This window comes from Phyllopteryx taeniolatus, chromosome 2 (assembly GCF_024500385.1).
Source record: "Phyllopteryx taeniolatus isolate TA_2022b chromosome 2, UOR_Ptae_1.2, whole genome shotgun sequence".
In the NCBI taxonomy this organism is placed as follows: domain Eukaryota; kingdom Metazoa; phylum Chordata; class Actinopteri; order Syngnathiformes; family Syngnathidae; genus Phyllopteryx; species Phyllopteryx taeniolatus.
The window spans coordinates 4,921,130-4,946,770 of record NC_084503.1 but is presented as its reverse complement, the minus strand read 5'-3'; the positions used below and the strand labels follow the sequence as shown (position 1 = coordinate 4,946,770).

General features: G+C 47.9%; 5 protein-coding genes across 6 annotated transcripts; 1 reads left to right on the top strand and 4 right to left on the bottom strand.

Moving 5' to 3' along the window:
• Positions 1–3: 3 nt before the first annotated feature.
• LOC133469024 (oocyte zinc finger protein XlCOF6.1-like) lies at positions 4–2,804 on the bottom strand. Its single transcript, XM_061755557.1, has 2 exons — positions 1,988–2,804; positions 4–1,531 (listed from the first exon to the last, which is right to left on the bottom strand). Exons 1-2 carry the CDS (start codon positions 2,166–2,168, stop codon positions 513–515), a joined length of 1,200 nt encoding a protein of 399 aa, XP_061611541.1. The 5' UTR covers positions 2,169–2,804; the 3' UTR covers positions 4–512.
• A 767-nt stretch (positions 2,805–3,571) lies between these two features.
• LOC133468917 (gastrula zinc finger protein XlCGF57.1-like) lies at positions 3,572–7,672 on the bottom strand. Its single transcript, XM_061755277.1, has 2 exons — positions 7,281–7,672; positions 3,572–6,286 (listed from the first exon to the last, which is right to left on the bottom strand). Exons 1-2 carry the CDS (start codon positions 7,297–7,299, stop codon positions 4,875–4,877), a joined length of 1,431 nt encoding a protein of 476 aa, XP_061611261.1. The 5' UTR covers positions 7,300–7,672; the 3' UTR covers positions 3,572–4,874.
• A 661-nt stretch (positions 7,673–8,333) lies between these two features.
• Positions 8,334–12,470, bottom strand: LOC133468970 (gastrula zinc finger protein XlCGF52.1-like). Of its 2 annotated transcripts, none has more exons than XM_061755458.1 (2): positions 12,210–12,470; positions 8,334–11,093 (listed from the first exon to the last, which is right to left on the bottom strand). In XM_061755458.1, exons 1-2 carry the CDS (start codon positions 12,313–12,315, stop codon positions 9,874–9,876), a joined length of 1,326 nt encoding a protein of 441 aa, XP_061611442.1. In that variant the 5' UTR covers positions 12,316–12,470; the 3' UTR covers positions 8,334–9,873. The 2 variants fall into 2 exon arrangements, with proteins under 2 accessions (XP_061611442.1, XP_061611451.1); XM_061755467.1 differs by lacking the exon at positions 12,210–12,470 and adding an exon at positions 11,858–12,173.
• Positions 12,471–13,766: 1,296 nt separating this feature from the next.
• Positions 13,767–16,543, bottom strand: LOC133468692 (chymotrypsin B-like). Its single transcript, XM_061754901.1, has 6 exons — positions 16,403–16,543; positions 16,216–16,319; positions 15,511–15,590; positions 15,175–15,437; positions 14,681–14,814; positions 13,767–13,994 (listed from the first exon to the last, which is right to left on the bottom strand). The coding sequence occupies exons 1-6, from the start codon at positions 16,452–16,454 to the stop codon at positions 13,833–13,835; spliced, it is 795 nt and encodes a 264-aa protein (XP_061610885.1). The 5' UTR covers positions 16,455–16,543; the 3' UTR covers positions 13,767–13,832.
• A 3,912-nt stretch (positions 16,544–20,455) lies between these two features.
• LOC133468684 (galanin receptor type 1-like) lies at positions 20,456–25,511 on the top strand. The gene is made up of 3 exons (XM_061754889.1): positions 20,456–21,271; positions 21,458–21,523; positions 22,811–25,511. The coding sequence occupies exons 1-3, from the start codon at positions 20,618–20,620 to the stop codon at positions 23,126–23,128; spliced, it is 1,038 nt and encodes a 345-aa protein (XP_061610873.1). The 5' UTR covers positions 20,456–20,617; the 3' UTR covers positions 23,129–25,511.
• The last annotated feature ends 130 nt before the right edge of the window (positions 25,512–25,641 follow it).

The following is a 25,641-nucleotide window of genomic DNA, read 5'->3' as shown; positions in this document are numbered from 1 at the left end:
TGAAACATTTCATGATTTATTTTATTTTATTTTTTTTCCATTTTGATGATTATAGCTTACAGCAAACAAAAACCCCAAATTCCAAAAGAAAAAAAAACCCCACCTGATTCTGAACTTCTAAGTGTTAGGATGGAAGAAAAAGTTTCTTCACTTGTAGGAGCTGCAGTCCTTAAACTAAATGATATCGTGTTTATTTAGTGTCCCCCACCCCCCCCCTTTAAAGTAGTGAGTGGGATTTTCACTTATTTCTAACCCAACACACTGATAACAAAAGGTTAGTCGAACTTCCTTTGGGGGATGGGACGGATCAATTGAATTTGCATTCATTTCAATAGGAAACATGACTTGGGGTTGAGAACGTTTCGGGTTACAAATGGGTCACGGGAGCCGAGGTTCCGCTATATATATATAAAAAATATATTTCACTGTGAGTGTGTGTACGCACCTTTATGAGGAGTTTCCCTTTTAGCAAACTGCGACGGCGACGTCCCACCCGTAGAATGAGTCAAAAGCTAACCATCGGAACGCGTCCGAGCGTCGCCGCTCTCGCCGGCGGCGCACGCGTGTTTCTTGAGCTGGTACTTGTACGCAAACCTTTCCCGGCACAGCTGACAGCCGAAGGGCTTCTCGCCCGTGTGCGTCCTCGTGTGCGTCACCAAGCTGCTCTTCAGCGAGAAGGTCCGAGGGCACACGGAGCAGGAAAAGGCTTTCTCGCCGGTGTGCGTGACCGTGTGGATCCTCAAATGCGTCTTCTGGGCAAAGGTTTTGCCGCACACGGCGCATGCGAACGGTCTCTCGCCCGTGTGCGTCCGCGTGTGGTCGGCCAGCTTGGAGCGAGAACCGAAGGTCATGTCGCACGCCGAGCACGAGAAGGGTTTCTCCCCCGTGTGGATCCTGGTGTGGCGGATCAGGTTGACCTTGCGCGAGAACTTTTTGTCGCAGAAGGAGCACGAGAAGGGCCGCTCGCCCGAGTGCGTGCGCGCGTGCCTCAGCAGCGACGAGTGGACGCCGAAGCGCATGTGGCACACCTGGCAGCTGAACGGTTTCTCGCCCGTGTGCGTCCGCATGTGGTTGACAAAGGTGGAGTGAAAGCGGAAGGTCATGTCGCACACCGAGCAGGAAAAGGGTTTGTCCCCGCCGCGGATTCGGCCGCGCTCGAGCGAACGTTCCCGCCGCGAGAAGCTCTCGCCGCAAAACGAGCGGCCGCGGAGTTTCTCCGCCGTGTGACACCTCGTGTGTCTTTTCAAGTTCTTCCGGTGGGAAAAGCTTTTGTGGCATTGAGAACACTTCAAGCTCACGGCACCTTTGGCCACTTCCTCCTCCTCCTCCTCCTTCTTCTCCTCTTCGTCATCGTCGCTTTTGCTGTCTGAGAGCGGCGCCGAGAGGCCGGCGCCCGCGTGAGGAGGGCGCCCGGCTTCTTCATCCTCGTCTTCTTCACTCTTGACGACGACGCCGGCCGCGGCGCGTTTGTCTCGCTCTTCTCCAAGGGCGGCCCGGGGTCCGTCGGGCCGCGCGTCCTCTCGACGGACGTCTGCGGGACACCACGAGACAACGTCGCGACATTAGAAGTTTTCCGAGTTTTGTGCCTTAAAATCCAATCACTGCGATGAATTCGGCGGCGCAAATCTGATTGCATACAGAAGCAGACTCTTTCTTACAAATGGATCGGGGAGGACCTGCGACCGCGTCAGGCTGAAAGTGTGCAGATTTGCTTTTGCCGAACGAACTGTCGCAAGTCGACTAACGCTGGCATCCGGTGCCGTTTTAAACGCTGACATCATAATGAATTTGAATGATGGAATTGGGTGTTGAATTGACCGTTTGGGTCACCAGCCACAGTTTTCTCCAGGCTAGTGCGGGGTCTTTGGTGCCGGGGGGGCCCCGGTGGGCAAAGGCCCACGTCCGACACGCACCGGCCGCCCCTGGCGAAGATATGCACGAAATACATACTTGCATTCAAATCCATGTGTGAAGTGTACACAGGTACCTGGCGCGTGCGCTTTGGAAAGGGCGTCGAGGACTTGACGCTGCCGCCGGTTCTCCTGCTTGCTTCTGGCAAGTTCCTCGTCGTACTCTCTTATGGTTTTCTCCAGCAGCGCGAAGATTTCCTCCACGGCCGCGCCCAGCCGCTGGTCCACCACAGCTCGCAGCATTTTCACTTTGCACATTTTCGCACGATGGCAACAACAAAAAAAAAGCACTTTGTCCTCACGCTGGCCGCCTTTTTTTTTTTAGGACTACTTCCACCTAGCTGTGTTAGCAGCTAGCAGGCTAACAGCTAGCTCGGGACGCGAGCGACGATAATAAACTCGGACGCGTCTTCTATGATACGACGCGAACGTGTTTAAAATACAAATCTTGCAACCGCGCCGGCAAGAGAGTCTCGAGGAAGTGTGTCTAAATGTGAAGTTATTGGCCTGTCGCACGCCGACGCAGCTTGGAGCCGTCGCCTTGAGTGACGTCACACATCGGCGGAAATCGAAAGGAAACAAACTTCTGCAACTTTGAGCTTACTTTGGGAAATGTACTTGTCGGTGTTGGAAAGTGCGACGCTTCGGTTGGAAAAAGAAGACGATCGAACGAATCTCGTTATCTTTCCTGCGTTTTCGGTTTTCCAGTCACAAATGGCGCGTTTCTATTTGTAAAAACGTCTTTCCGAGGGGAGTCATCGTGTCACAGCCGCAGCAGAGAAAGTTTCAATATTGTGGTGCAACTATTTCGGATGACGGAAGAAGTGGAGCTGGAGTGCGCATGCGCGGCGTCGATAGGAGATTGCGGAAGTTGAAAAACGGGTTCACAATTGTGCTACACACGGTTCCATAAAACTACAATTATGACAAGGGAGCCGAGTCACCGAACGCGTAAATTTTTTGGGTGTTTTTTTCCCCCCAATGTTGTGTATTGATAGCGTTCGATTTGGCGTTGACAAAACTGCAAATCGGTTGAGAAACGAGCAAGATCCGACTTGATTTTCGTGAGCGGCGACCTTCCCAACATGGCCGCCAAATTGAACTCTTCATGGTCCATTTTTGGTCACTGCGCAGAGTATCCGCAACTTCTGAATTCAAAACGAGTTATTCATCAATTTATATGTAACAAAATGACGAGGCAATTAAACATGAATATGGTTTGACAGTCTGAGGGAAACCGTAACCACAACGTCAATCATTTGTCACCGTAATCAGTTGCGACGATCATCACCAGAATTTACGGCCACGTTTCTACTCATGGAAACTCCGACCTCTGAAAATATTACAACCATTGGAGCAATATTTGGGACTTTATGGACGTCACGTGTGTTCTTTTTTCTCAAATTATCGGTCTATAAAATCGTAAACACCGGGCCGATTCTTCTGACATTTTCAGAATTGTAAGTGGGGACTCATTGTTACACTTTGGAACACACAAACAAACTTTCGGACTTTTTTTTATGGAATATTCACTCATCTGTAGACTTTACACCGATTTTATCGGCCTTATCGGTATCGGCCGATATTTAGCATTTTATGGCGATCGGCTTTAATGTCACAAGTTGTCAGCACAGAGCAACCAAAGATGACAAAAGGCGAGATGAGGGCTTCCTTCATGTTTACACACATGACATCATATTCATAGCAGTAAATGATACACGGTACGCAAATTGACCTTTGCCCGAAGACGCCAGCCATGAAGAAAACGTACATTTCAGCAAGTTGGGCTTCAAACAATCGTGTCATCAATACTAGTGACGATCACTAGCAAAGCATATACAGGAAGTCAGCTATTCCGTGTTCCGCGTCGGTCACGTGGCGTTCCGCATCGAGCGGATTGTCACCACCGACAGTGCCGTGACAAAGTATTGGCCCCCTTCTCAAGTTCTTATTTTTGCGTAGTGTCACCACTTAAGTTCATCGAACAAATGTAAATATCAGACCAACAGAACCCAAGTGAACTTAAAATGCTGTTGCTAAATGGTGATTTCAGCTTGAGGTCACAAACGGATGGCCGAACATTCTCCTTCAGGATTTTCTGTTGAAGAGCAACATTCATGGTTCCATCAATCACAGCAAGTCGTCCAGGTCCTGAAGGAGAAAAGCAGCCCCAGACCATCACACTAACACCACCATGTTGGACTGTTGGTATGATGTTGTTTTTCTGAAATGCTGTGCTACATTTACGCAAGATATAACGAGACACACACCTTCCAAAAATCTCAACTTTCATCTCGTCAGTCCATATAATATTCTCCCAAAAATTGTGATTAGCCACAATGAATTCATGATTTAACAAGGGGGGTAATTCCTTTTTTTACACAGGGCCAGGTAACTTTGAAGAGTTTTTTTTCCATCCATCCAGTTTCAACACCGCTCATCCTGGTTAGGGTCGCGAGGCGCCGGAGCCTATCCCAGCCGATTTCGGGCGAAAGTCGGACTACGCCCCGAACTGGTCGCCTGTCAGTCGCAGGGCACGTATAGACGCGGGCAACCATTCGCACCGTCACGGAGTGGGAACTGAACCCACGCTGCCCGCACCAAAGTCAGGCGATTGGACCAATACACCATCATTGGCAATCGTTTTCCCCCCCCCCCTTAATAAATGAAATTACCATTTTAAAAAACATTTTAAGTTCACTTGGGTTATAGTTGTCTGATATTTACATTTGTTCGATGAGCTTAAACATTAAAGTGGGTAAACGATGCAAAAACATAAGAATTTGCAAAGACATCTTTCTAACACTGCTCGTAAGTCAAACAATTGCAGTTAAAAAACGACGCAGCGAGTGGAACGCCGGTCAGTTTTTTCTCGAAGTTTTAGAGCTGGAAGCGGCCCGAAATGAGGCAAAGGCGGTCGCGTCCCCGTGCCTGCTAGGAGGACACAGTTTCGTTGTCGAGGCATCAAGAGTGCGTTTTGTTTCCCGAGCACGCGTGTTTGTCGAGCTGGAATTTATACGTGAACCTTTCCTGGCAAGTGTGACAGGCGAACGTTTTCTCTCCCGTGTGCTTCCTGGTGTGGATGAGCAGACTGTTTTTCCTGGTGAACCTTTTGGCACAAACCAGGCAAGCGAAGGGTTTCTCACCGCTGTGCGTCCTGGCGTGGGCCAACAGGTTCCCTCTCTGGGCGAAGCTTTCGCCGCAAACGTCGCAGGCAAACGGCTTCTCGTGCGTGTGCGTCCTGGTGTGCGACATCAAACTGCTCTTTTCGGCGAAGGCTTGACCGCAAGACGAGCACGTGAAGGGTTTCTCGCCCGTGTGCGTTCTGGTGTGCTTCACTAAAGTGCTTTTCTGGGAGAAAGTTTGACCGCAAACGGAGCAAATGAAAGGTTTTTCCCCCGTGTGTGTCTGTGCGTGTCTGGCCAGAGATGTCTGTGAGCTAAAAGTGGTATTGCACACGGAACACGCAAATGGTTTCTCTCCGGTGTGCGTCCGCATGTGTGCTTTCAAGCTTCTCTTCACGTTGAAGCTTTTGGCGCACACGGAGCAAGAGAAAGGTTTCTCGTCCGAGTGCGTCTTCATGTGTCGGATTAACGTGGTCTGGTAGCTGAAAGTCATGTTGCACACGGAGCATGAGAAAGGTTTCTCTCCGGTGTGCGTCCTGGTGTGCTCTTTCAAGGTGATCTTCCTGGAGAAAGTTTTGCCGCAGACGGAGCAGGAGAAGGGTCTCTCGCCCGTGTGCGTTCTCATGTGATGAACCAACGCCGAGCGGAGGCTGTAACTGGCGCCGCACTCGGAGCATGAGAACGGTTTTTCGCCCGTGTGGGTCCTGGTGTGCGAGACCATTTGGCCCCTTTGGGCGAATCTCTCGCCGCAAAATGAACAAGTGTGAGGTTTCTCTCCCGTGTGCGTCCTCATGTGTTGGTTTAGCGTGGATCTGGTGTTGAATTTGCTGTCGCACACGGAGCAGGAGAAAGGTTTCTCACCCGTGTGCGTTCTCGTGTGCGCGACCATATGCGCTTTGCGGCGGAATCCTCGACCGCAAAACGAGCACGCGAATGTTTTACCCCCCATGTGACTTCTCATGTGCGCCGTTAAATTCCTCTTGTAGCCAAACGTTTTGTCGCACTGAGAACATTTCAAGAGTTGATCACCTTGCGAGTGCTCTTCCTCGTCATTTTCGTTTTCGCTGTCCAAGGGTGGAGCGGCTTGGGATGCCCTCCTCTGAGCACGTTCGTCATCCTCTTCATCTTCGCTCTTCACGATGACACGAATCACCTCCTGGTTGATGTCCACTTCCTGCTCTTCCTCTTTGACGTAGGACGGCTCCTCGTCTTCATCTTTAGAGTGACGGGGGACGTCTTCTTGACGGACGTCTGCGGGACAATTGAGACAAACACACGCGCTCGGGATGAGTCACGTCACATCATTATCGTGTCTACGAAGAAATACACACACACATGCATACATTGGATAGAAACAGTCTACACAAACATTAGAATAACACTCAAAAAATTTGACCAAGATAAATCATTTGAAAGATCTTTTCCCACCATTAATGTGACCGACAACTCACTTTCAAAGGGGGGAGTTCACTAACCCACATAACCCAAGTGAACTTAAAATGCTGTTTTGAAAACAGTGATTTCATTTAAAGCGACAATCCACAACTTTTTTTTTTTGTTCAAAACATTTCATTCGATTATCGGTGATGTACAGCTGAGGTCCTCCTAGTTTGCTTGAGCTTCATATATATAATAGTTAGACTACTATACCACTACTACATTGAACTTGTAATTGTAACCGACTTCATTTCCAAAGTCATCTTGCAATGCTGGTCGTCGGTCACATTCACAGTGGAAAGTTGTGAAATGATTTGCTTGATCTTATTGTATATATCAATAACAATAAACAGAAAGCTGCCATTTGAACTGGGCCGTGTGGACTTTTTTTGAATTTACTTTCGGCGGATGGATGGATAAACGATACGTAGTCTCAGGTGTATTTCTGCGCGCACGCACACAATAAAATAATGTTCGGGAGCGAGCCACTGTTATTATTGCAACACTCTAATAATAAACTGGTTTTTGTATCTTGCTGACAGCCGTTGAGCCGTGGCCAACTGATCCAGACTGCTTGATTCCGAGAAAAATGACTTGCAGTAAAGTCAGCAACGGGGACGGCGACACTGCCGCCTAGCGGACGGAGGGAGGACCGTCCCACACGTGTCAATCTTCGCAAGTTGAAAACGACGTCACGTTTGTCTTAAAAATAAACGCGCGTGCCCGCGGATCCACAAACGCGCCTTCGGCAATTGATAGGAGCGCAATAATAATAATAATAATAATAATAATAAAATTATGAAAGCACCTGCAGCGCGCGAGTCCATGTGAGCGTCCGGAGGTTGACGTCGTCCCCCGCTCGGCTTCTGTCCCACACGACGACGATGTCTCCCTCACTTTTCGTGGCTCATTTTCACTCACTTTGCAGTCACGGTGGCTCTCTGCTGAGCTTAGCTCGCCTTGCTAAGCTGCGACGCAGCTAACGAGCTAAAGTGGCTTCAAACGCACCGAGACGAAGTCGCAGTGACGCGCGACGTTCACGCGGGATTTAGGAGTCCGCCGTTTGTTGCTATCGTGAAAATAGAACACAACAACAGGAAAAGGAAGAACAACACGGCTCATCGGCGGCGGTAGCCGAAGAATGGTCGCGCTGGCGATGACGTCGCCAGGAAGAGGGAGCCGTCGCGTTTGCAGTGACGTCCGGCCGATAATTACGCAGAGCAGGCGCGACCACAGTCGATTACACTTATTAGACTTTTGTAGTCATAATATTACCGCGTAGGAATTGTAAAGTGTATTTGACTTTGTTTTTCCTGATTTTATTTGATGTAGTTTCAGACAATGTTTCTTTTAATTCAGCATTGAACTTCCATCTGTCCATTTTCTACCGCTGATCCGAGGTCGGGTCGCGGGGGGCAGCAGCCTCAGCAGGGACGCCCAGACTTCCCTCTCCCCAGCCACTTCATCCAGCTCTTCCGTAGTCTCCCCGGCGTGTCCTGGGACGTGCCCGTAACACCTCACCCGGGAGGCGTCCTAAACAGATGCCCGAGCCACCTCATCTGGCTCCTCTCGATGCAGAGGAGCAGCGGCTCGACTTGGACTTGATTTATTGGTTATTAGCATCTAGCAACACGCAACATCCATTTGAATTCCTTTTGTTGTTGGTTATGCTATCGAGGCTCCTTGAGATACGAGTTTCGTGTATACGTTGTGCACATCACATTGTAGAGTTTGTTGTATTTGTCCTGTTTTTTTTTTTTTTTATTATTTTTTTTATGCCTAATTTTTCACCACTGAGAATGTTCTCAGTTGCCTTACTCGGTGAAATAAAGGTTCGATAAATAAACGAAGACCATTTTGAAAATGTGTATTTTAATGAGGAGAACCAGCAAAGCAAAACATGAGCTGAACGACGTGCTCAGGGACCCGACGGCACCCGTGCGTAAATTCACCAAAACGACAGCTGGATTGTAAAATTTGACGTTTCACGACAAGATAACTTTATTGATCCCGCAACGCGGAAATTCCGCCAGAAATCTCTGAATATTTTCTGTCGACAGGCTGAGATTGAGAAATTCTGAGGACAATTTGTAGTGAAACGAGGTCTCTAAACGATTAATCGATGATCAAAATAGTTGTCTGTTAATTTGATAATCCATTAGTTATCAATTCCTTAAATCATCGTGGCACCTCTAACAATATTCTGAAAAAAAGAAGAAGTTGACAACAATGCCTATGTAACTCATCACAGGTGATAAACATTTGCTGAGCAGACTTTTAACTTTTGCACATTTTTACAAAATATAAACCCCATTTCCAATGAAGTTGTTACATTGTGTAGAACAAAAACACAATAAAATGATTTGCAAATCCTTTGCAACCTATATTCGACTGAATACACTCCAAAGACATTTAAAGATATTTAACGTTCAAACTGATCAACTTGATTGTTTTTTGTTTTTTTTTTGCAACTATTGCTTGATGTACAACTTGAGCCGCTCAACAGTCCGGGTCCCCGTTGTAGTATTTTGCACTCGATAATACGCCTGCACACATTTTCAACGGGAGACAGGTCTGGACTGCTAGCAGGCCCGTCTAGTACTCGTACACTTTTACTAGCAAGCCACGCTGTTGTAACGCGTGCAGAATGTGGCTTGGCATTGTCTTGCTGAAATAAGTATGGACATCCCTGAAAAAGACGTTGCTTGGATGGCAGCATATGTTTCTCCAAAACCTATATGTACCTTTCAGCATGAATGGTGCCTTCACAGATGTGCAAGTTACCCACGCCATGGGCACTAACACACCCCCATACCATCAAAGATGCTGGCTTTTGAACTTTGCGCTGACAACAATCCGGATGTTCCTTATCCTCTTTGGCCCAGAGGAAACCAGGCCCATAATTTCACAAAACAATTTGAAATGTGGACTCGTCAGACCACAGCACACTTGTCCACTTTGCGTCAGTCCATGTCAGATGAGCTCGTGCCCCAAGAAGCCGGCCGGCGGCGTTTCTGGCTGTTGATCGATGGCTTGCGCTTTGCATGGTAGAGTTTGAACTTGCATTTGTAGATGTAGCCGCCAACCGTGTTAAGTGACAATGGTTTTCTGAAGCGTTCCTAAGACCACATACAGGCGATCTCCTCGACACAATGATGCCGTGTTTTTAATGCAGCACTGCCTGAGGGATCGAAGGTCATGGGTTCGATGTCGGCTTTCGGCCTTTCTCCAGATTCCCGGAATGTTTTGATGATTTTATGGAGCGCAGATGATGATATCCTGAAATTCCTTGCAAGTGTACTGTACGTTGAGAAACGTTGTTCTTCCACTGTTGAACTGTTTGCTCACACAGTTGTTGACAAAGTGGATGTGATTAACAAGAGTTCAAGTGTGGGCCAGCATCATTGCTTGCCACTCTTCTCCGCAGCACACTGGTGTTTGTCCGCCTCCATCAGGGAAGAAAACCTGTGATCGCACCCGTGAAGACAAGTGAACAATTTCTCCACGGCAGCGTGTTTCCTCATGTGCGTCCTCAAGTTGCATTTATGAGCAAAGGTTTGAGCGCACTCAGCGCAGGAAAAAGGTTTTTCTCCCGTGTGTGTTCTCATGTGCGCCACCAAAATGGCTTTGGTAGCGTAGCTTTCGCCGCACACAGAACAGTCAAACGGTCTCTCGCCGGTGTGTCGCCTCATGTGTATCTTCAAACTGCACTTGGACGAGTACATTTGCCCGCAAACTGTACAGGGAAAAGGTTTTTCTCCCGTGTGTGTTCTCATGTGTACCGTCAAAGTGTCTTTCCGGGTGAATCTTTCACCACAAATTGAGCAGGTAAAGGGTTTCTCTCCAGTGTGTTTTCTGGTGTGTACCAACAAAATGGCTTTGGTCGTGAAGCCTTCACCGCAAACTGAGCATTCGAAAGGTTTCTCGCCTGTGTGTCTTCTCATGTGGGCCTTCAAGTTGCTCTTGGAAGAGAAGGTCTGGTTGCAAACTGCACAAGGAAAAGGTTTTTCTCCCGTGTGCGTCCTCATGTGCTCCATCAGAGTGTGTTTCCGAGGGAATCTTTCGCTGCAAACTGAGCAAGGAAACGGTTTCTCCCCGGTATGCGTTCTCATGTGCGACTTCAAATTGCTTTTAGAAGAGAACTTCTGAGGACAAGCCGAGCAAGGAAAGGGTTTCTCTCCGGTGTGCGTCATCATGTGCGACTTTAAATGCGTCCTCCTTGTGAATCCCTTGGCGCAAAATGGACAACTAAAAGGTTTGTCTCTCGCCTCGTCATCGGTGTCCAGCGAGTCGGAGTGTGGAGCGAAGCTGCCGTCTGCTTCCGACTGCAGCTGTGAAGACTCCACTCGTTCTTCGTCGTCTTCAGCCTTCACAATGACACGAAGCAAAGGGAAATGGCTGATGTCAGCCTCCTCTTCCTCCTCTTTCCCACGCAGACCTTCAAGATGTTCTCCACCCTCCTGACTGACATCCACGTCCTCTTTTTCTTCTTTGATGTGCAGGGACTCTTCTCCCTTCGCTTCCTTTTTTAAGTCGGGGCACTGTGGATTCCCATCTTCCTCGCTAATGCGAGGTGTCTCTGGTTCGGCCTCTTCCTTTTTGATGTGGAGGGGCCTCACGTCTGCAGGACACGAGACAAATTGGAAAAAGTCACTTTAACGTTATTGTCTCCCCAAACAGGAAGGGAAATCAACTGTAAACGGGAACATGTATCTATAGCGTGGATAGGCAACTTCAATGGTGGAAAGGGCCACAATTCGTAATCAGCGCTACCAGGGGGCCATATACTGCAGATGTGTTTATTCACCCCATAGTTGTTCAATGCGTGTCTTAATTAACAAGCGGGTTGCATTTACCTTGCGCTTTGTTTGTGTGAAACCCGGAATGCGGGTTGTGTGTCTACGTCTGTCACCATAGATACCACATCGACTTATCATTCGATAAACAAAACGGACACGATTGTTTTTACGGACTCAATAAATTGTCACTGTTGCGGTGAGCTGGCGCACAGGGGGAAAAAAACAAAACAAAAAAAAAGCACGACATTCAATCGCAGCGCTCCGCTTCTGACTGGCATCCAACAATAATGTCATTTCCAAAATGGCGGACAGGAAGAGGACAGGCTAAAAATATGAGACTTTTTTTTTTTTTTTTTTGGAACCTGCTGCTGCTGGAACAGTTTTGCTGTGCAACAGGGGAGTTTGAAATACTCCCTCTGCTTATTTTTCAATGTGTGAATTATTCTGATGTTTGCTGAAAATGCAGCTGGACAGAAAAGGGTTTTAGGGGACCGAGTGGGCAACAAGGGGGACTCGGGCTGCGAACCACAGCAGAACAATAGTGACACAGTCTCGATATTTGAACACAAGTAACATTTGAACTTACTTTGGAAAACAATCCGACACATTTTTGGATGTTTTTTTCTGACGGATATTCTGAATGAAACCAATAACTGAATGAGAATCCATGGCTGTTTGTGCATTTTCTGCACGCTCAATTTGATTATTATTATTATTTTTTTTCAATAAAGGGGTAGAATATTTGTTTGATCCTATTAATCGATTCATCACAAGACAACCAATTGACACATACTTGGCTTATCAAAAAAATTGCTAATTGCAGCGCTATAGTGAATAGTTGGATGTGTAGCTCTACATTCCATAGTCGATTCACTTTGCAATGTCAAATGACTGCAAAAGTTGATAGGAACGTCATGAGAACATCATGACGACACAACCTGCAGCGCGCGAGTCCATGCAAGCGTCTGGTAGTCGACGCGGTCGCCGGTCGTCGCCGTCGTCCGCTCTGCTTCTTTCCCACACGACAAAGATTTGGCGGCTCATTGACTTCGCTTAGCTTAGCTCGCCTTGCTAACGAGCTAAAGCGGCCCGAAGTCGTCGAGGCCGCGATGACGCGCGGCGCTCACAAAACGAACTTAGAAAAGACAACGACGACAACGCGGCTCGTCGGCGGAGGGAACCGACGCGCGGACGATTACGTCGCGCGTCGCGCAGGTGATGGCGTCACCGGTCGTGCTATTTTTTTTTCAACAGCAACTTTATTTAAAACGTACAAATTAGAAGCCGTTCACATACAAACATGAATTTACGACGTTTGGGGAAGGACTGAAAATGATATGCGGTCTATGTGCAATTATACAAAAACCTTTTATCACAAATTGAGCAAGCAAATGGTTTCTCTCCAGTGTGTTTCCGCTTGCGCGCCAACAAAGCGACTTTGCTCACGAAGCCTTCACTGCAAATTGAACAATCAAAACATTTCTCGCCCGTGTGTCTTCGCACGTGGGCCTTCATGTTTTGCTTCGAAGTGAACGTCTTAGCACAAACTATACAAGAAAAAGGGGTTTTTATCCCGTGTGTGACCTCATGTGGTTAACCAAAGTGTGTTTGTAACCGAGCAAGAAAAGGTTCCCTCTGGAGCGCGCATTCTCATGTGCGACTCCAAAAGCCCGGGGTGCCCTCCTTATCGTCCCCCTGTTGGCTGTCCCTACCCTGAGTCTGTTTTAATTGCATTTGATGTATTGTTCCACATTACAATATCAATGTTCATTAGTCTTAGAATTAGCATTAAAAGTGAATTGTTCTTAAAAGGGACGTACTTGAATTATTACGCTTTAATATCGTTACATCAGCGACTTCACAAAACATCAACGATACTATCGTTTGTCGTGATAGTTTTGGGGAAAATATATCGTCCGAACAAGTTTTCCTGTCGTGGCAGGCCTAGACACGTATGATATACTGAGAGAGAACAAGAGCAAAGGATGACGCAAAAAATATTGTACAAACGGTGTCAAAAATAGAGTAACACCTGCAATATAGCGGGACCGCCAAGCAAGAACCGTGATATGGCGCAGGATTACTCGGTATAAGTTGCAGGGACTCATTGTTTCCGGGTTGGGACTCATTGTTTCCATGACTTGTGCGTCCCGGGACTCACACTTTTTGCAGATGTCCATGATCCCGGGACACTCCCCCCCCACCACCCACCCGCCCGCCCGCCTCTCTTTGTGCGCAGCTAACAAGCTAAACGAGCGTGAGAAGCGAACTCTGTCCAATTTATTTGGAAGAGAAACGTATGCTTATCCCAATTGATATATGATAGCAATAAGTACCGTAAAGCTTTTAAACTCGGTCATAAACAAAAATAAAAAATACAAAAAATGAAAACGAGCCGACTGGCACAAGTAGTGCCGCTGAAAACACTAGTGCGCATGCGCATACCCAGTTTTTACAGTGAGCATGAATACTGAATAAAGTCAAAAAGGCGTTGGTGAGCATGATAATTATTTTTTTTTAATTGGGGTTCCACGGGAAACACATTTGTGCTCGCTGGGCGTTTAGTTGCTGGCGAGGGTCTGGTCCACCCAGGCGCGCAGCTCGGTGACGCGGGCATAGACGGCGGGCGTGGACGTGGAGCAGCGGCTGCTTCCCCAGGACACAATGCCCACCAGGGTCCACGCATTGTCCTTCTCGCACACCAGAGGACCGCCAGAGTCGCCCTAAAGTACACAAAGGGGAGCATGTTAGCACAGCTAGCACAGAATATATATATAGATATACAGTGGAGCCTCGATAAAACGGACCCCGATATAACGGATATCGGATAAAACGGATCGTAATAGTTTCCATTTGTCACTTAAAATGCCATTGACAAAGTGTGTTATTGGCTGCTGTTGCTCACTGGCGCTGTGGCGCAATGCAAGCAGAGAACGGGACTGACGTATTTCCGGATCACCGATGTGATATGACTAGATCCGATTCCTAAAGACGTGCCGAATGTGGGGGCATTGATAGATTTGGAACTAGGAAGCACACTAATTCCTCACGGCTCATGAAAGCGACTCGCCTCCGATGAGGACGACTGTACGTCAACAGTGTCACCGTGACCAAGCACACCTGTGTGGTGTGTTTGGATAAAACATCGTCAAGCTTGTTTTTTTATTTATTTACAAAAACGTTGTACTGTACTGGGCATTTTAGGCCACGTAAAAAAACCCACAAAACAATAATTTTGTACTGTACTGTAATATGGGTGCATATGGCCTCAAAAAACAAACAAACAACTGCTTCAATGTAAAGGACAATTGGTTATATCGGAGGACCCCGCCCCTATTAGTTATTATTTTATGAATATCATTTTTTCGTGGACCATCCTCCGATCCGAAGATCCGAGTGCCATCCTCACCATGCAGGAGGTGGCACCGTCAGCTCCGGCGCAGATCATCACATCGGAGATGTTGCTGCCCCAGTGACGCTTGCACTGCTCGTTGGACAGAAGGGGCAGCGACGCCTGCTGGAGCTTGTTGGGAGTGTTCGGGGCTGGAAACACAAGGCCGCGCGGGCCCGCCGGCACAATTACACGATGGTCCAATCACGTTCCGGAGGCGAGGGCCGAGAGGAACGGAAAAAGCAAACAGGAACAGGAAAACAAAGCGGAGGAGGAACAGGAAAAGGACAATTAACCAAAAGACGCAACAGGAAGAAGAAGAGAAAGAGGAGAAGGAGCAGGAAACAAAACTTGGAGAGGAAGAGGAACAGGAGCACAAAGAGGAACAAGAAAACCAAGACACAGGACGACAAAGACGAAAATTAACAGCAAATGGAATTGCAATAGGGTAGAGTAGACAAAGAGGGACAGGTTGAGGAAGAGGGAAGACCCGGGCAAGAGCGCAATCCCACCGTTGTATCTGGTCAGGCCCCATCCGGAGGTGACGCAGTTCATGCCCGGGGCGAAGTCGTCGGCGGCCGCAGCCAGGCAGACGGGCGACAAGTTGGTGTCCAGGCGGGCGGGCGAGCTCAGCTTGATGAGGGCGATGTCGTTGTTGATGGTGCGTGGGTTCCAGCGGGGGTGCGTGAACACCTTGGCGGGGCGCAGGACCTGCACCACCTCATCGGAGCCGTAGCCCTTATCGTGCTCGCCCGCCACCACGCGGTGGTAAGTCCTGAGGAAGGGGGGCGGGTTAGCAAACTACAACTCCCATCATGCACCTCGGCGTGACAGCAGCGGGGCGGCACCTGACGTTGCAGTGGGCGGCGGTCACCACCCAGTTCTCGTTGATCAGGGAGCCGCCGCAGAAGTGGAAACCGTTGGATTGCTGCGCCGGGAAATGCAATGTTACTGACAGGAACAGGGACGGGAGCGCGAGCGAGAGGTCTCAGCGCCAGAAAAAACAGGAACGCAATACCAGAGGAACAGGAAGACGACGGCAAAGCCCCAAAAACACATAGGAAGGGGAAGAGGTACAGTAAGATGAAGACAAAGAGGAACAGGAACACAATGACAAAGGAACAGGAAGAGATAAAGGTGCAGAAGGAGGAAGACGAAGACGAAGGGACAGATAGAGGAACAGGAAAACATGATGAAAAGTAGCAGGAACCCAAAGAGAAACAGAAAACCAAAAGAGAATATGAACAGGAACAAAAAGAAAACAAAAGAAACAAAAACCACAAGCAAAAGAGGACAGAGGATGACAAAGGGGAACAGGAACACAAAGTGGAATGGAAAGACAAAGGAGAAGATGGACAGGAACAGGAACCCAAAGAAGAAGAGCAACAAGATGACTAAGAGGAACAGGAACCCGAAGAGGAACGGAATGAGGAGATGGACAGCAACAGGAATCTAAAGAGGAACAGGATGACTAAGATGAACAGGAACAGGAACCCAGAGGAACATGAACATGACGAAACGGAGCAGAAAGAGGAACGTATTTGGCGACTGACCTGCAGAGACACCTGCCAGGGCCACGAGTGCGGGACGGCCTCCTCGCCGTTGACGATGCGAGCGTAGCCGCTCACCTTGGGAGGAACGGCGGGCGTTCCGCAACCTGGCAAACGCAAGAAGAGAGTGATCATGTGACGCCACGCGACAACACCGACGCCTCGCCCCGTCGCCGTTCGGTTTCCTGACCGTAGGCGGCGCCGAGGAGGGCAAAGCAGGAGATGATCCAGAGGACAGCCATGACGACGAAGACGACGATGATGCCGCCTGCTCGGCGACGCACGCTTTTATCGACCGACTGGACCGGCGGCGGCCAATGGGAGCACAGTGCCCTCAGCGCACACCTGCTTATCAACGGGCCCGCTCGCACGCTGTGATTGGACGAGAGCTCCGTGCACTCAAATTCCTGGAAAACGTTAGCACGTTTCGAAATTGTTCAAATTTCTATGGAAATTAACTCATCTCACTATTATATCATTTGCTCTAAACATCAAGTTTTCATCAAAAGAGTCACATAAGCTTATTTCTCTATTAAAAGAAACTCATTTAATAATCTTACATTTGTCCAAAAGGAGGAAATTATTTGAAAAAGAATCGGAGATTTTGCAAATGTAACTCAAATTGTAATCATGGAAATGTCCAAAGCAGTTGTCATTTAACGACACACATTCTCCCAGTAACGTAATGTTTACTGTGACATACATTTTGTAATTCAATTACATCACATCACTAGACGGCTTCGAGGAAATTCTGGTCCACCATCCGGCGTCTCAGGAGGGGGAAGCAGTGCACCATCAACACTGTGTATAGTGGGGATGGGGCGCTGCTGACCTCGAATCGGGACGTTGTGAACCGGCGGGGAGAATACTTCGAAGACCTCCTCAATTCCACCGACACGCCTTCCCATGAGGAAACGGAGTCTGGGGTCTCTGAGGCGGGCTCTCCTATCTCTGGGGTGGTGGTCCCCCTTTTTAAGAAGGGGGACCGGAGGGTGTGTTCCAACTACAGGGGGATCACACTCCTCAGCCTCCCTGGTAAGGTCTATTCAGGGGTGCTGGAGAGGAGGGTGCCTCGGGAAGTCAAATTTCAGATTCAGGAGGAGCAGTGTGGTTTTCGTCCTGGCAGTGGAACAGTGGACCGGCTCTACACCCTCGGCAGGGTCCTCGAGGGTGTGTGGGAGTTCGGCCAACCAGTCTACATGTGTTTTGTGGACTTGGAGAAGGCCTTCGACCATGTCCCTCGGGGAGTCCTGTGGGGGTTGCTTCGGGAGTACGGGGTACCGAACCCCCTGATACGGGCTGTTCGGTCCCTGTACGACCAGAGTCAGAGTTTGGTCCGCATTGCCGGCTGTAAGTCGGACTCGTTCCCGGTGAGGGTTGGACTCCGCCAAGGCTGCCCTTTGTCACCGATTCTGTTCATAAGTTTTATGGACAGAATTTCTAGGCGCAGCCGTGGCGTAGAGGGGGTCCGGTTTGGTGGCCTCAGTATTGCATCTCTGCTTTTTGCTGATGATGTGGTTCTGTTGGCTTTATCAAGCCGTGATCTCCAACTCTCACTGGCGCGGTTCGCAGAAGAGTGTGAAGCGGCTGGGATGATAATCAGCACCTCCAAATCTGAGACCATGGTCCTCAGTCGGAAAAGGGTGGCGTGCCCTCTCCTGGTCGGGGATGAGATCCCGCCCCAACTGGAGGAGTTCAAGTATATTGGGGTCTTGTTCACGAGTGAGGGAAGAATGGAACGGGAGATCGACAGGCGGGTCGGTGCGGCGTGCAGACTTTGTATTCGTGTGTTGTAGTTTACCGGTCGATCTACGTTCCTACCCTCACCTATGGTCACGAGCTGTGGGTCGTGGCCCAAAGAACGAGATCCCGGATACGAGCGGCCGAAATGAGTTTCCTCCGCAGGGTGTCCGGGCTCTCCCTTAGAGAGAGGGTGAGAAGCTCGGTCATGCGGGAGGATCTCAGGGTAGAGTCGCTGCTTCTCCACATCGAGAGGAGCCAGATGAGGTGGCTGGGGCATCTGATTCGGATGCCTCCCGGACGCCACCCCGGTGAGGCGTTCCGGGCACGTCCTGCCGTGAGGAGACCCCGGGACGACCCAGGACACGCCGGAGCGACTATGTCTCTTGGCTGGCCTGGGAATGCCTCGCGATCCCCCCGGAAGAGCTGGATGAAGTGGCTGGGGAGAGGGAAGTCCGGGCGTCCCTACTAAAGCTACTGCCCCCGCGACCCAACCTCAGATAAACGCAAGACAATGATAATGAATAGTAGTCGTCATTCATTTATCAAATATAAGGTACTGAAATTCCATGATTTAGCAGAGTGCAAAATATTGCAAATGACGTACAGTAGGCGACAAGCTAATAGAAACAGCTTACCTAAAAATATTCAAATCAAGTTTGGGAAATAATAAATCACATTCTGAAAGGTATCGAAGTATTTAAATCGGCATGATTTAGAACCACAGGGATGGAAAGATGTATCAAAGTAAAAAGGTATGCAGTTATGCAACAACCTGAAACAAAAGCGTCCAGCTCAACTAATATAGTTAAAAGCTTATTACATCAAGGCTATTAAATAATTATTCAATTTTGAATTCAGATAGTTATTTGCAGAACACGTTAAAATATTTTAAAAGACTCGAGGATCTAAATGCAAATTTGTGAATTTTTTTTGTTAAAAAAAAAAAAAAAAAAAAAGGCAGAAAACAAGAATTATTCTTCCTTCTGCTCTTTTTCATTTGAATTTATTTTTTCTGTGAACATGTCTGTTCTTGTTATTTCTGTTATCTAATGAAATAAAGTCAATACAATAATCAATAATCAAATTGCCCAAAAAAGGCAAATGAATGACAAATATTGAAACATATTTGAGTCGTCAAAATGTACTCCAAAGTATAAAAATAAATATATTTATTTGACTTTATATATTTGGCCTTGCTGTCAACGATTATGCGCGTGTTCGCTTTCACACGCTGATAACGCGCTAAACCTGTGAACGACAACATGTGCTCGTTCTACAAACAACACTGAAAATGAGGATGACGAGGATGATGGGGACGTCATAAGGACAGTCAGCTATTTGCGGCAAAGTTATGGCAAAATCCCCAGGACGCACAAATTGAGCAATTGAAGCAAACTTCCATCGAGCCATCCATTTTCCGAGCCGCTTCTCCTCACGCGGGTCGCGGGCCTGCTGGACCCTATCCCAGCTATCATCGGGCAGGAGGCGGGGTACACCCTGGACTGATTGCCAGTGTCCTGGTGCCAAGTGCACGTGTGGACACCCTTATGCTTGAACATGGTGTTCGTTATGGACAATCCGTGACGAGCACAGAAGTCCAATAACAGAACACCGCTCGGGTTCTGATCAGGGGGGCCGTTCCTCCCAATCACGCCCTTCCAGGTCTCACTGTCATTGCCCACGTGAGCATTGAAGTCCCCCAGGAGAACGATGGGGTCCCCAGCGGGAGCGCTCTCCAGCACCCCCTCCAAGGACTCCAAAAAGGGTGGGTACTCTGAACTGCTGTTTCCAACGTCCCAAACGTCTTCCATTTTAGGATTATGGAGGCCACTGTGCTTTTACGGACCTTAAGTGCAGGAGAATTTTTTTTTGTAACTGTTAAATATATTGTCTATATATTGTCTATTTTTTATAGGTGTTGGGCGAGATAGATCCAACAGTAACCTTGGCCAGATCCGTGCCTTGCCACAATTCTGTCTCTGAGCTCTTCAGGCAGTTCCTTTGACCTCATGATTCTCATTTGCTCTGACATGCACTGTGAGCTGTAAGGTCTTATATAGACAGGGGTGTGGCTTTCCTAATCAAGTCCAATCAGTATAATCAAACACAGCTGGACTCCGATGAAGGTGGAGAACCATCTCAAGGATGACCAGAAGAAATGGACAGCACCCGGGTTAAATATACGCGTGTCACAGCAAAGGGTCTGAATACTTATGGCTGTGTGATATTTCAGTTTTTCTTTTTTAAGAAATCTGTAAGAATTTCAACAATTCTGTTTTTTTTCCCTGCCAATATGGGGTGCTGTGTGTACATTAATGAGGGAAACAATGAACTTCAATGATTTTATCAAATGGCTGCAATATAATAAGGAGTGAAAAATTTAAGGGCGTCTGAATGGTTTCCGTACCCACTGTACATACCCACACATAACCACAGAGACACACACACACTCAATCATAAATGAATGAAAACTGAACTTTATTGTGATGAATGTGTGACCCTTGAGATTGAAGTGTTCTTGTGAAGCTTTGATGCTGCGACGTCTGCTTGCTTTAACTTTGAAAATAAGCGAGAGGAAGTGAACCCGTTCCAACTTGGTGACGTGGTGCTCCGTGAGCGCACGCGTGCGTCTTCTCTCGCTCCTGGCTCCTGCGCTTCCGACATGCCGCAGCCGGCCAACGAGTCTTGGGGGCCCGACCGTCCGGGCCTGGAGGCGGTGGCGGTGCCGGCCGTGTTCGGGCTCATCTTCGCGGTGGGCCTGGTGGGCAACGCGCTGGTCGTGCTGGTGAGCTGCCAGGCGGGCGCGAGTGTGAGGCGGCGCACGGCGGCGGCGGGGGTCCGGAGAGGGAGCAACCCGACTGACGTGTTCATCTTGAACCTGAGCTTGGCGGACCTGCTGTTGCTGCTTTTGTGCGTCCCGCTGCACGCCAGCGTCTACTCCCTCTCCGGGTGGCCCTTCGGGGGTTTCGCGTGCACCTCGGGCCACTTCCTGGCGTCGGTGAGCGTCCTGGTGAGCATCCTGACGCTGGTCGTCTTGTCCGCGGACCGCTATGTGGCCGTGGTTCTGTCGGGCCGGTGCCGCTACCGGACGCGCTCCGCCGCGCTGCTGTGCGTCGGCCTCATCTGGACCTTGGCGCTGGCGTGCTCGGTGCCGGTGGCCCAGAACCACGTGCTGACCGGGCACCCCGGCGCCCCCAACCTGACCTTCTGCTGGGAGGTGTGGCGGTCCGGACGGGCCCGGAGAGCCTACAAGGCCGCCGCGGTCGTGCTCGGCTTCCTGCTGCCGCTCGTGCTCATCTGCTGCTCTTACGTCACGGTCAGTACGATACGAAGCGATGACGTCACGACACCAAGTTGACGTCTTCGTCTTCTTGAAGCTTCGTTGAATTTGGGACTCTCGATTGTTGCCGAAAACCGGATTCGTGAACTCATTGTGTACAGTCCAGTCAACATTGTCGGCAAATTTCATCCAACGTGATCCATTTCTGTTGTTTGTTGACAGGTTTTATTTCATCTTCACAAAAAGATGAAGAACATATCCCAAAAGTCTGAACGTGTCAAACGAAAGGTACACACCTCTCTTTTTCTTCAGTAAAACTAACCCATTTACGAACCGATTACTTCAATAACTGAACGACTAACTAATCAACTCACTAAACTGACCAAGGGAACATTAATAAAAAACTAACATCATAATATGTTAACTGAGTAATCAAAGCACTGCCTCTAGCTGCCAGGAAGGATGAAATAGAACTAACCTTACTGTCTGACTTGAACTAACTGACTCACCAACCAACTAACCAATCTTAAATAGTCGGGTCATAAACAAACTGACTGACTGTGCATTAGTCGACCACTTTTCATTACCTTACCTTATAAACGAACTAACTGGACCATTAGAAGAACGACTGAACTAACAAACTGACCAAGTGAGCGACCAACTGACTGACCGACCAATCAACAACTTGACCATATTCGCCTGCATGTGACACACTCAACACCCAAGCAGCTAACTAATCCAACAAACAAACAATTTGATCTATTTTATTAGCAGAGTGACTAACTCCCCTACAACCAACCAACCGGGCAGCTAACCAACTAACCGACCTAACTAACCGACCGACTAACCAAACAAGCGAGCGACCAATCTTACAGACTGAGCGTTGGCGGCGCGTGTCGCTCAGGGGCACGTCGTGGTCTCGGCCGGCGTGACGCTAGCCAGAGAGCAGCCCCACTTCAGACGGGTGTTTACAGCAGACGACCTGTGGAGCGGCAGCAAACGCTGCTGGGTAAATATTTAGACAACTCGTCTAAGAATAGACGTTTAACTTCTCCTGTCCCCCTGTAGACCCACACACTTTGTAAGCTTTTTTTCCTTTTTTGTATTTAATGTTTTTTCTAACCCTTTTGATGTCGCCTTACGTTCTATTGTGAGAGCATAGAAAAGCTTCTTTATATATTATAGACTTGCTCGCATAGATTTGGTAGGTCATCATGGGTAAGTGTACATTTGTTAGTAGTCGACACTTGGAAGAAGAGAGATGCTAGGATTTGACACTTGGTAGAGCAGACCTGGTAGTAGAGACTTGGTACTATAGAGTTGGTAGACTTTGTGGTCACTTGGTCGTAGTAGACTGGAGGAGAGACTTGGTAGTAGAGGGCACATGGCGACGGCACAAATGTGGTACTTGTGGACACTTGGCAGCACAGACTCGTTTATACAGAGTGAAATCGAGACTCTGCAATAGAGACTTGCTTGTAGAATCTTTGTCGTGGCACTCGAGACTTGCGGGGAGTACAGACTTGTGGAGCTTGATGAGTTTTCAGAGGCATCGCGATATTTTTGTGTCCCCAGACGACGCAGACGGTCTTCTTGGTCATCGCCGCCTTCCTGATTTGCTGGATCCCGCATCACGTGATCATCATGTGGGCGGAGTTCGGCCGCTTCCCTCTGACGGACGCGTCGTTTGTCTTCCGCATCGCGTCCCACTGCCTGTCCTACGGACACGCCTGCGTCAACCCCGTCCTCTACGCCTTCCTATCCCACAAGTTTCGCCGCAGCTGCTGTCAGCTACTGGCCTGCAGCCGCCCCGGCGCGTCGCCCCCGGGAGGCTCGCAGGTGCGCCTGCGCATGGACAACTTGCCCAGTACGCCCTCTACCACCAACATATGAAAGCGGGACTTCCTGTCCGCGAATAATGCCTTTTCGCTACTGCCGGGACCAATCACGGGCTGGCTGAAGTAAGTCGTTTGATTGGTCCGTCTCATCTGGTTGGACTCAACCAATAAGGACGAGGGCCAAGAGCAGTTGTGCTTTTTGTAATCTTTTCACAGAAGTGCACACTTGGAAATGGAGACTTGATCATAACCACTCACAAGTCGTGGGCACTTGGTAGTCGTACACATTTGATAGCTCATACTTGGTATTAGACACATGCGAGTCGTGGACACTCGCTCATATAGAGTAGGAAATAAACACTTGAAGTAGACACTTAAGGTAGTATAAACTTGGTAGTAAAGACTTGGTCCTAGATATTTGGTAGCAGAGCACTTGGTAGTCAATATTTGGTAGTAAACATAAACATTCAATAGTCGATACTTGGTAGGAGACACTTGGGGAGTAAACATGTTAGTAGAGACTTGGTGCTACAGACTTGGAAGGAGACACTTGGTAGCGGAGACTTGGTGCTACAGACTTGGTTGTAGACACTTGGTAATGGAGACTTGGTACTACAGACTTGGAAATATATGCTTGGTAGTGGAGACTTGGTACTACAGACTTGTAAGTAGACACTTGGTAGTGGAAACTTGATAGTAACCCTATAGTAGTAGTGGACACTTGGTAGAAGTACACATTTGATCGTAGAGACGTGATGGTGGTAGAGGCAAGCCACTGAACACATTTTAGTACATACTTGATAGTAAACACTTGGTACTAGATATTTGGTAGCAGACACTTGGTAGTATAGACTTGCTAGTAGCAAAGACTCATCAGTCGCGGACACTTGGTACTTGGCACATCACCAAGCCAGAGAAAGACACCTGCTAACACTGGTTGCTAATTCCACGCTGTGCTGATACTGCAGCTCTGCTTACCTTTGACGTGATTGTGCTGATCATGTATACAAACATTAAAAAAGTCAATTTTCCGCAATCTGTCCCCTTAACTATCTTCATTGAACCTCAACAAATCTTTTTTATCGCATGTCCTTGATATGCAACTTCATGTCCACGTACTAGTTTTCTCTTTGCCCTCACTAGAAGGACAATTCAGTGGACTAGTAGAATGATTGTCTTACTAGTAACATTTTCTCCACTACGAGTGCCACTTTTGGCCGACTACTATGCACTTAAACTTTACCCGTAAACGGAGTTGTGGACTCGAGTCACATGACTTGGACTCAACTCAGACTTGAGTCATGAACTTGATGACTTTGGACTCGACATGACAAAATAAGACTTTCTACTCGACGTGGACTACAACAGCAATGACTTGTGACAATACTCAGACCTGAAAAGCCTCAAATGCTCCGCATCGCTCTCTGTCACATACGTTTTGGTCTGTAGAAAACGACGACGTACGTAGCCATAATGTTCAGCTGGAAAGGTTCCACAATCGTAACATCAAAGTTTTCTTCAGGCATATTTTCTTTGAAAAAATGAACGCCCTGATGAGATGTTATTGCAAACAAACAAACCCCAAAAAAAAAAAATCCACATTGCATTGTGGGAATTGTGCGTTTTGGTGTCACATATGCTTGTTTTCCTTAGCATTAGGAGCTAGCCATGTGAACGATCTTGCAAATAGTTATACAGCAGGCGGGCCGTGCGCTGTCTAAACCCCCCCCCCACACACACACATTATATATATATATAATATATGTGTGTGTGTATGTATGTACATGAAAAAGATTAATAACACCAAAACGATATCCTTCTAACTTGTAATTTGTCTTAAATATTGCAATAGCAACTGGAATCCCTTCCTTTGTGAACTTTGTTTCAGAATTTCTAAACTAAACGGACTCGACTTGACTTCTCTGAAAATATCTTTTCTCGCCTCTGACGGGGCCACATTGCAAACGATCTAGCGATGAACTCGAATGTGAACATGTTATTGTTTTCCCTAGTTTCATTTCCTCTACCCACTGCAATGCTAACAATATTGCTAACATTTCCCCGGTATCAACCGACTCGCTCATTGACCCTTTTTACGACTATTGTATAGAATTCTGGAATGACAAATCAAACTTTTATTTTACCTGCTGTATTTCTTGACGCATCTGTGTAAATCTGTAAGTAACTATAGTAATTGTCTCTTTATTGCTGTGTGTTTCCTTTTGAAAGATGCAAAACATCAGTGTCGTGTTCTCAAGAATCACTCTTGTATTTCTTTTTCTCTACACTTTATTCACACAAGCTAGCATTCGTTTGACATGCTTCTTTGCCTCTTTTTGACGTAATAGTCTAGCCTAGGTCGTCATAAGTTGATTTCATTTTAACGTGAAACGTTATATGTTTCAGTTCCAAATACGTGTAAATTAAAGTATTGTGCCTTCAAATACAATGGCTGTGATCACTTATTATTCACACGCACACTGTAGATGGCTAAGCAAACCTTTCTCAATAAATCTGAGGTTGTTTTGTAAAATATATATTTTGTTAAATCATTAAATCATAAGATTT

Coding starts and splice junctions, on each gene's coding strand:
- LOC133469024 (XM_061755557.1), bottom strand. CDS start 2,168: ATGTGCAAAGTGAAAATGCTGCGAGCTGTGGTGGACCAGCGGCTGGGC. Junction 1,532..1,987: donor TTCCAAAGCGCACGCGCCAG/GTACCTGTGTAC, acceptor GGTGTCCCGCAG/ACGTCCGTCGAGAGGACGCG.
- LOC133468970 (XM_061755458.1), bottom strand. CDS start 12,315: ATGAGCCGCCAAATCTTTGTCGTGTGGGAAAGAAGCAGAGCGGACGAC. Junction 11,094..12,209: donor CATGGACTCGCGCGCTGCAG/GTTGTGTCGTCA, acceptor CGTGTCCTGCAG/ACGTGAGGCCCCTCCACATC.
- LOC133468692 (XM_061754901.1), bottom strand. CDS start 16,454: ATGGCTGTCCTCTGGATCATCTCCTGCTTTGCCCTCCTCGGCGCCGCC. Junction 15,438..15,510: donor GCCGCCCACTGCAACGTCAG/GTGCCGCCCCGC, acceptor CCCCTTCCTCAG/GACTTACCACCGCGTGGTGG. Junction 14,815..15,174: donor GGGCCTGACCAGATACAACG/GTGGGATTGCGC, acceptor TTGTGTTTCCAG/CCCCGAACACTCCCAACAAG.
- LOC133468684 (XM_061754889.1), top strand. CDS start 20,618: ATGCCGCAGCCGGCCAACGAGTCTTGGGGGCCCGACCGTCCGGGCCTG. Junction 21,272..21,457: donor TCTGCTGCTCTTACGTCACG/GTCAGTACGATA, acceptor GTTTGTTGACAG/GTTTTATTTCATCTTCACAA. Junction 21,524..22,810: donor CTGAACGTGTCAAACGAAAG/GTACACACCTCT, acceptor TTGTGTCCCCAG/ACGACGCAGACGGTCTTCTT.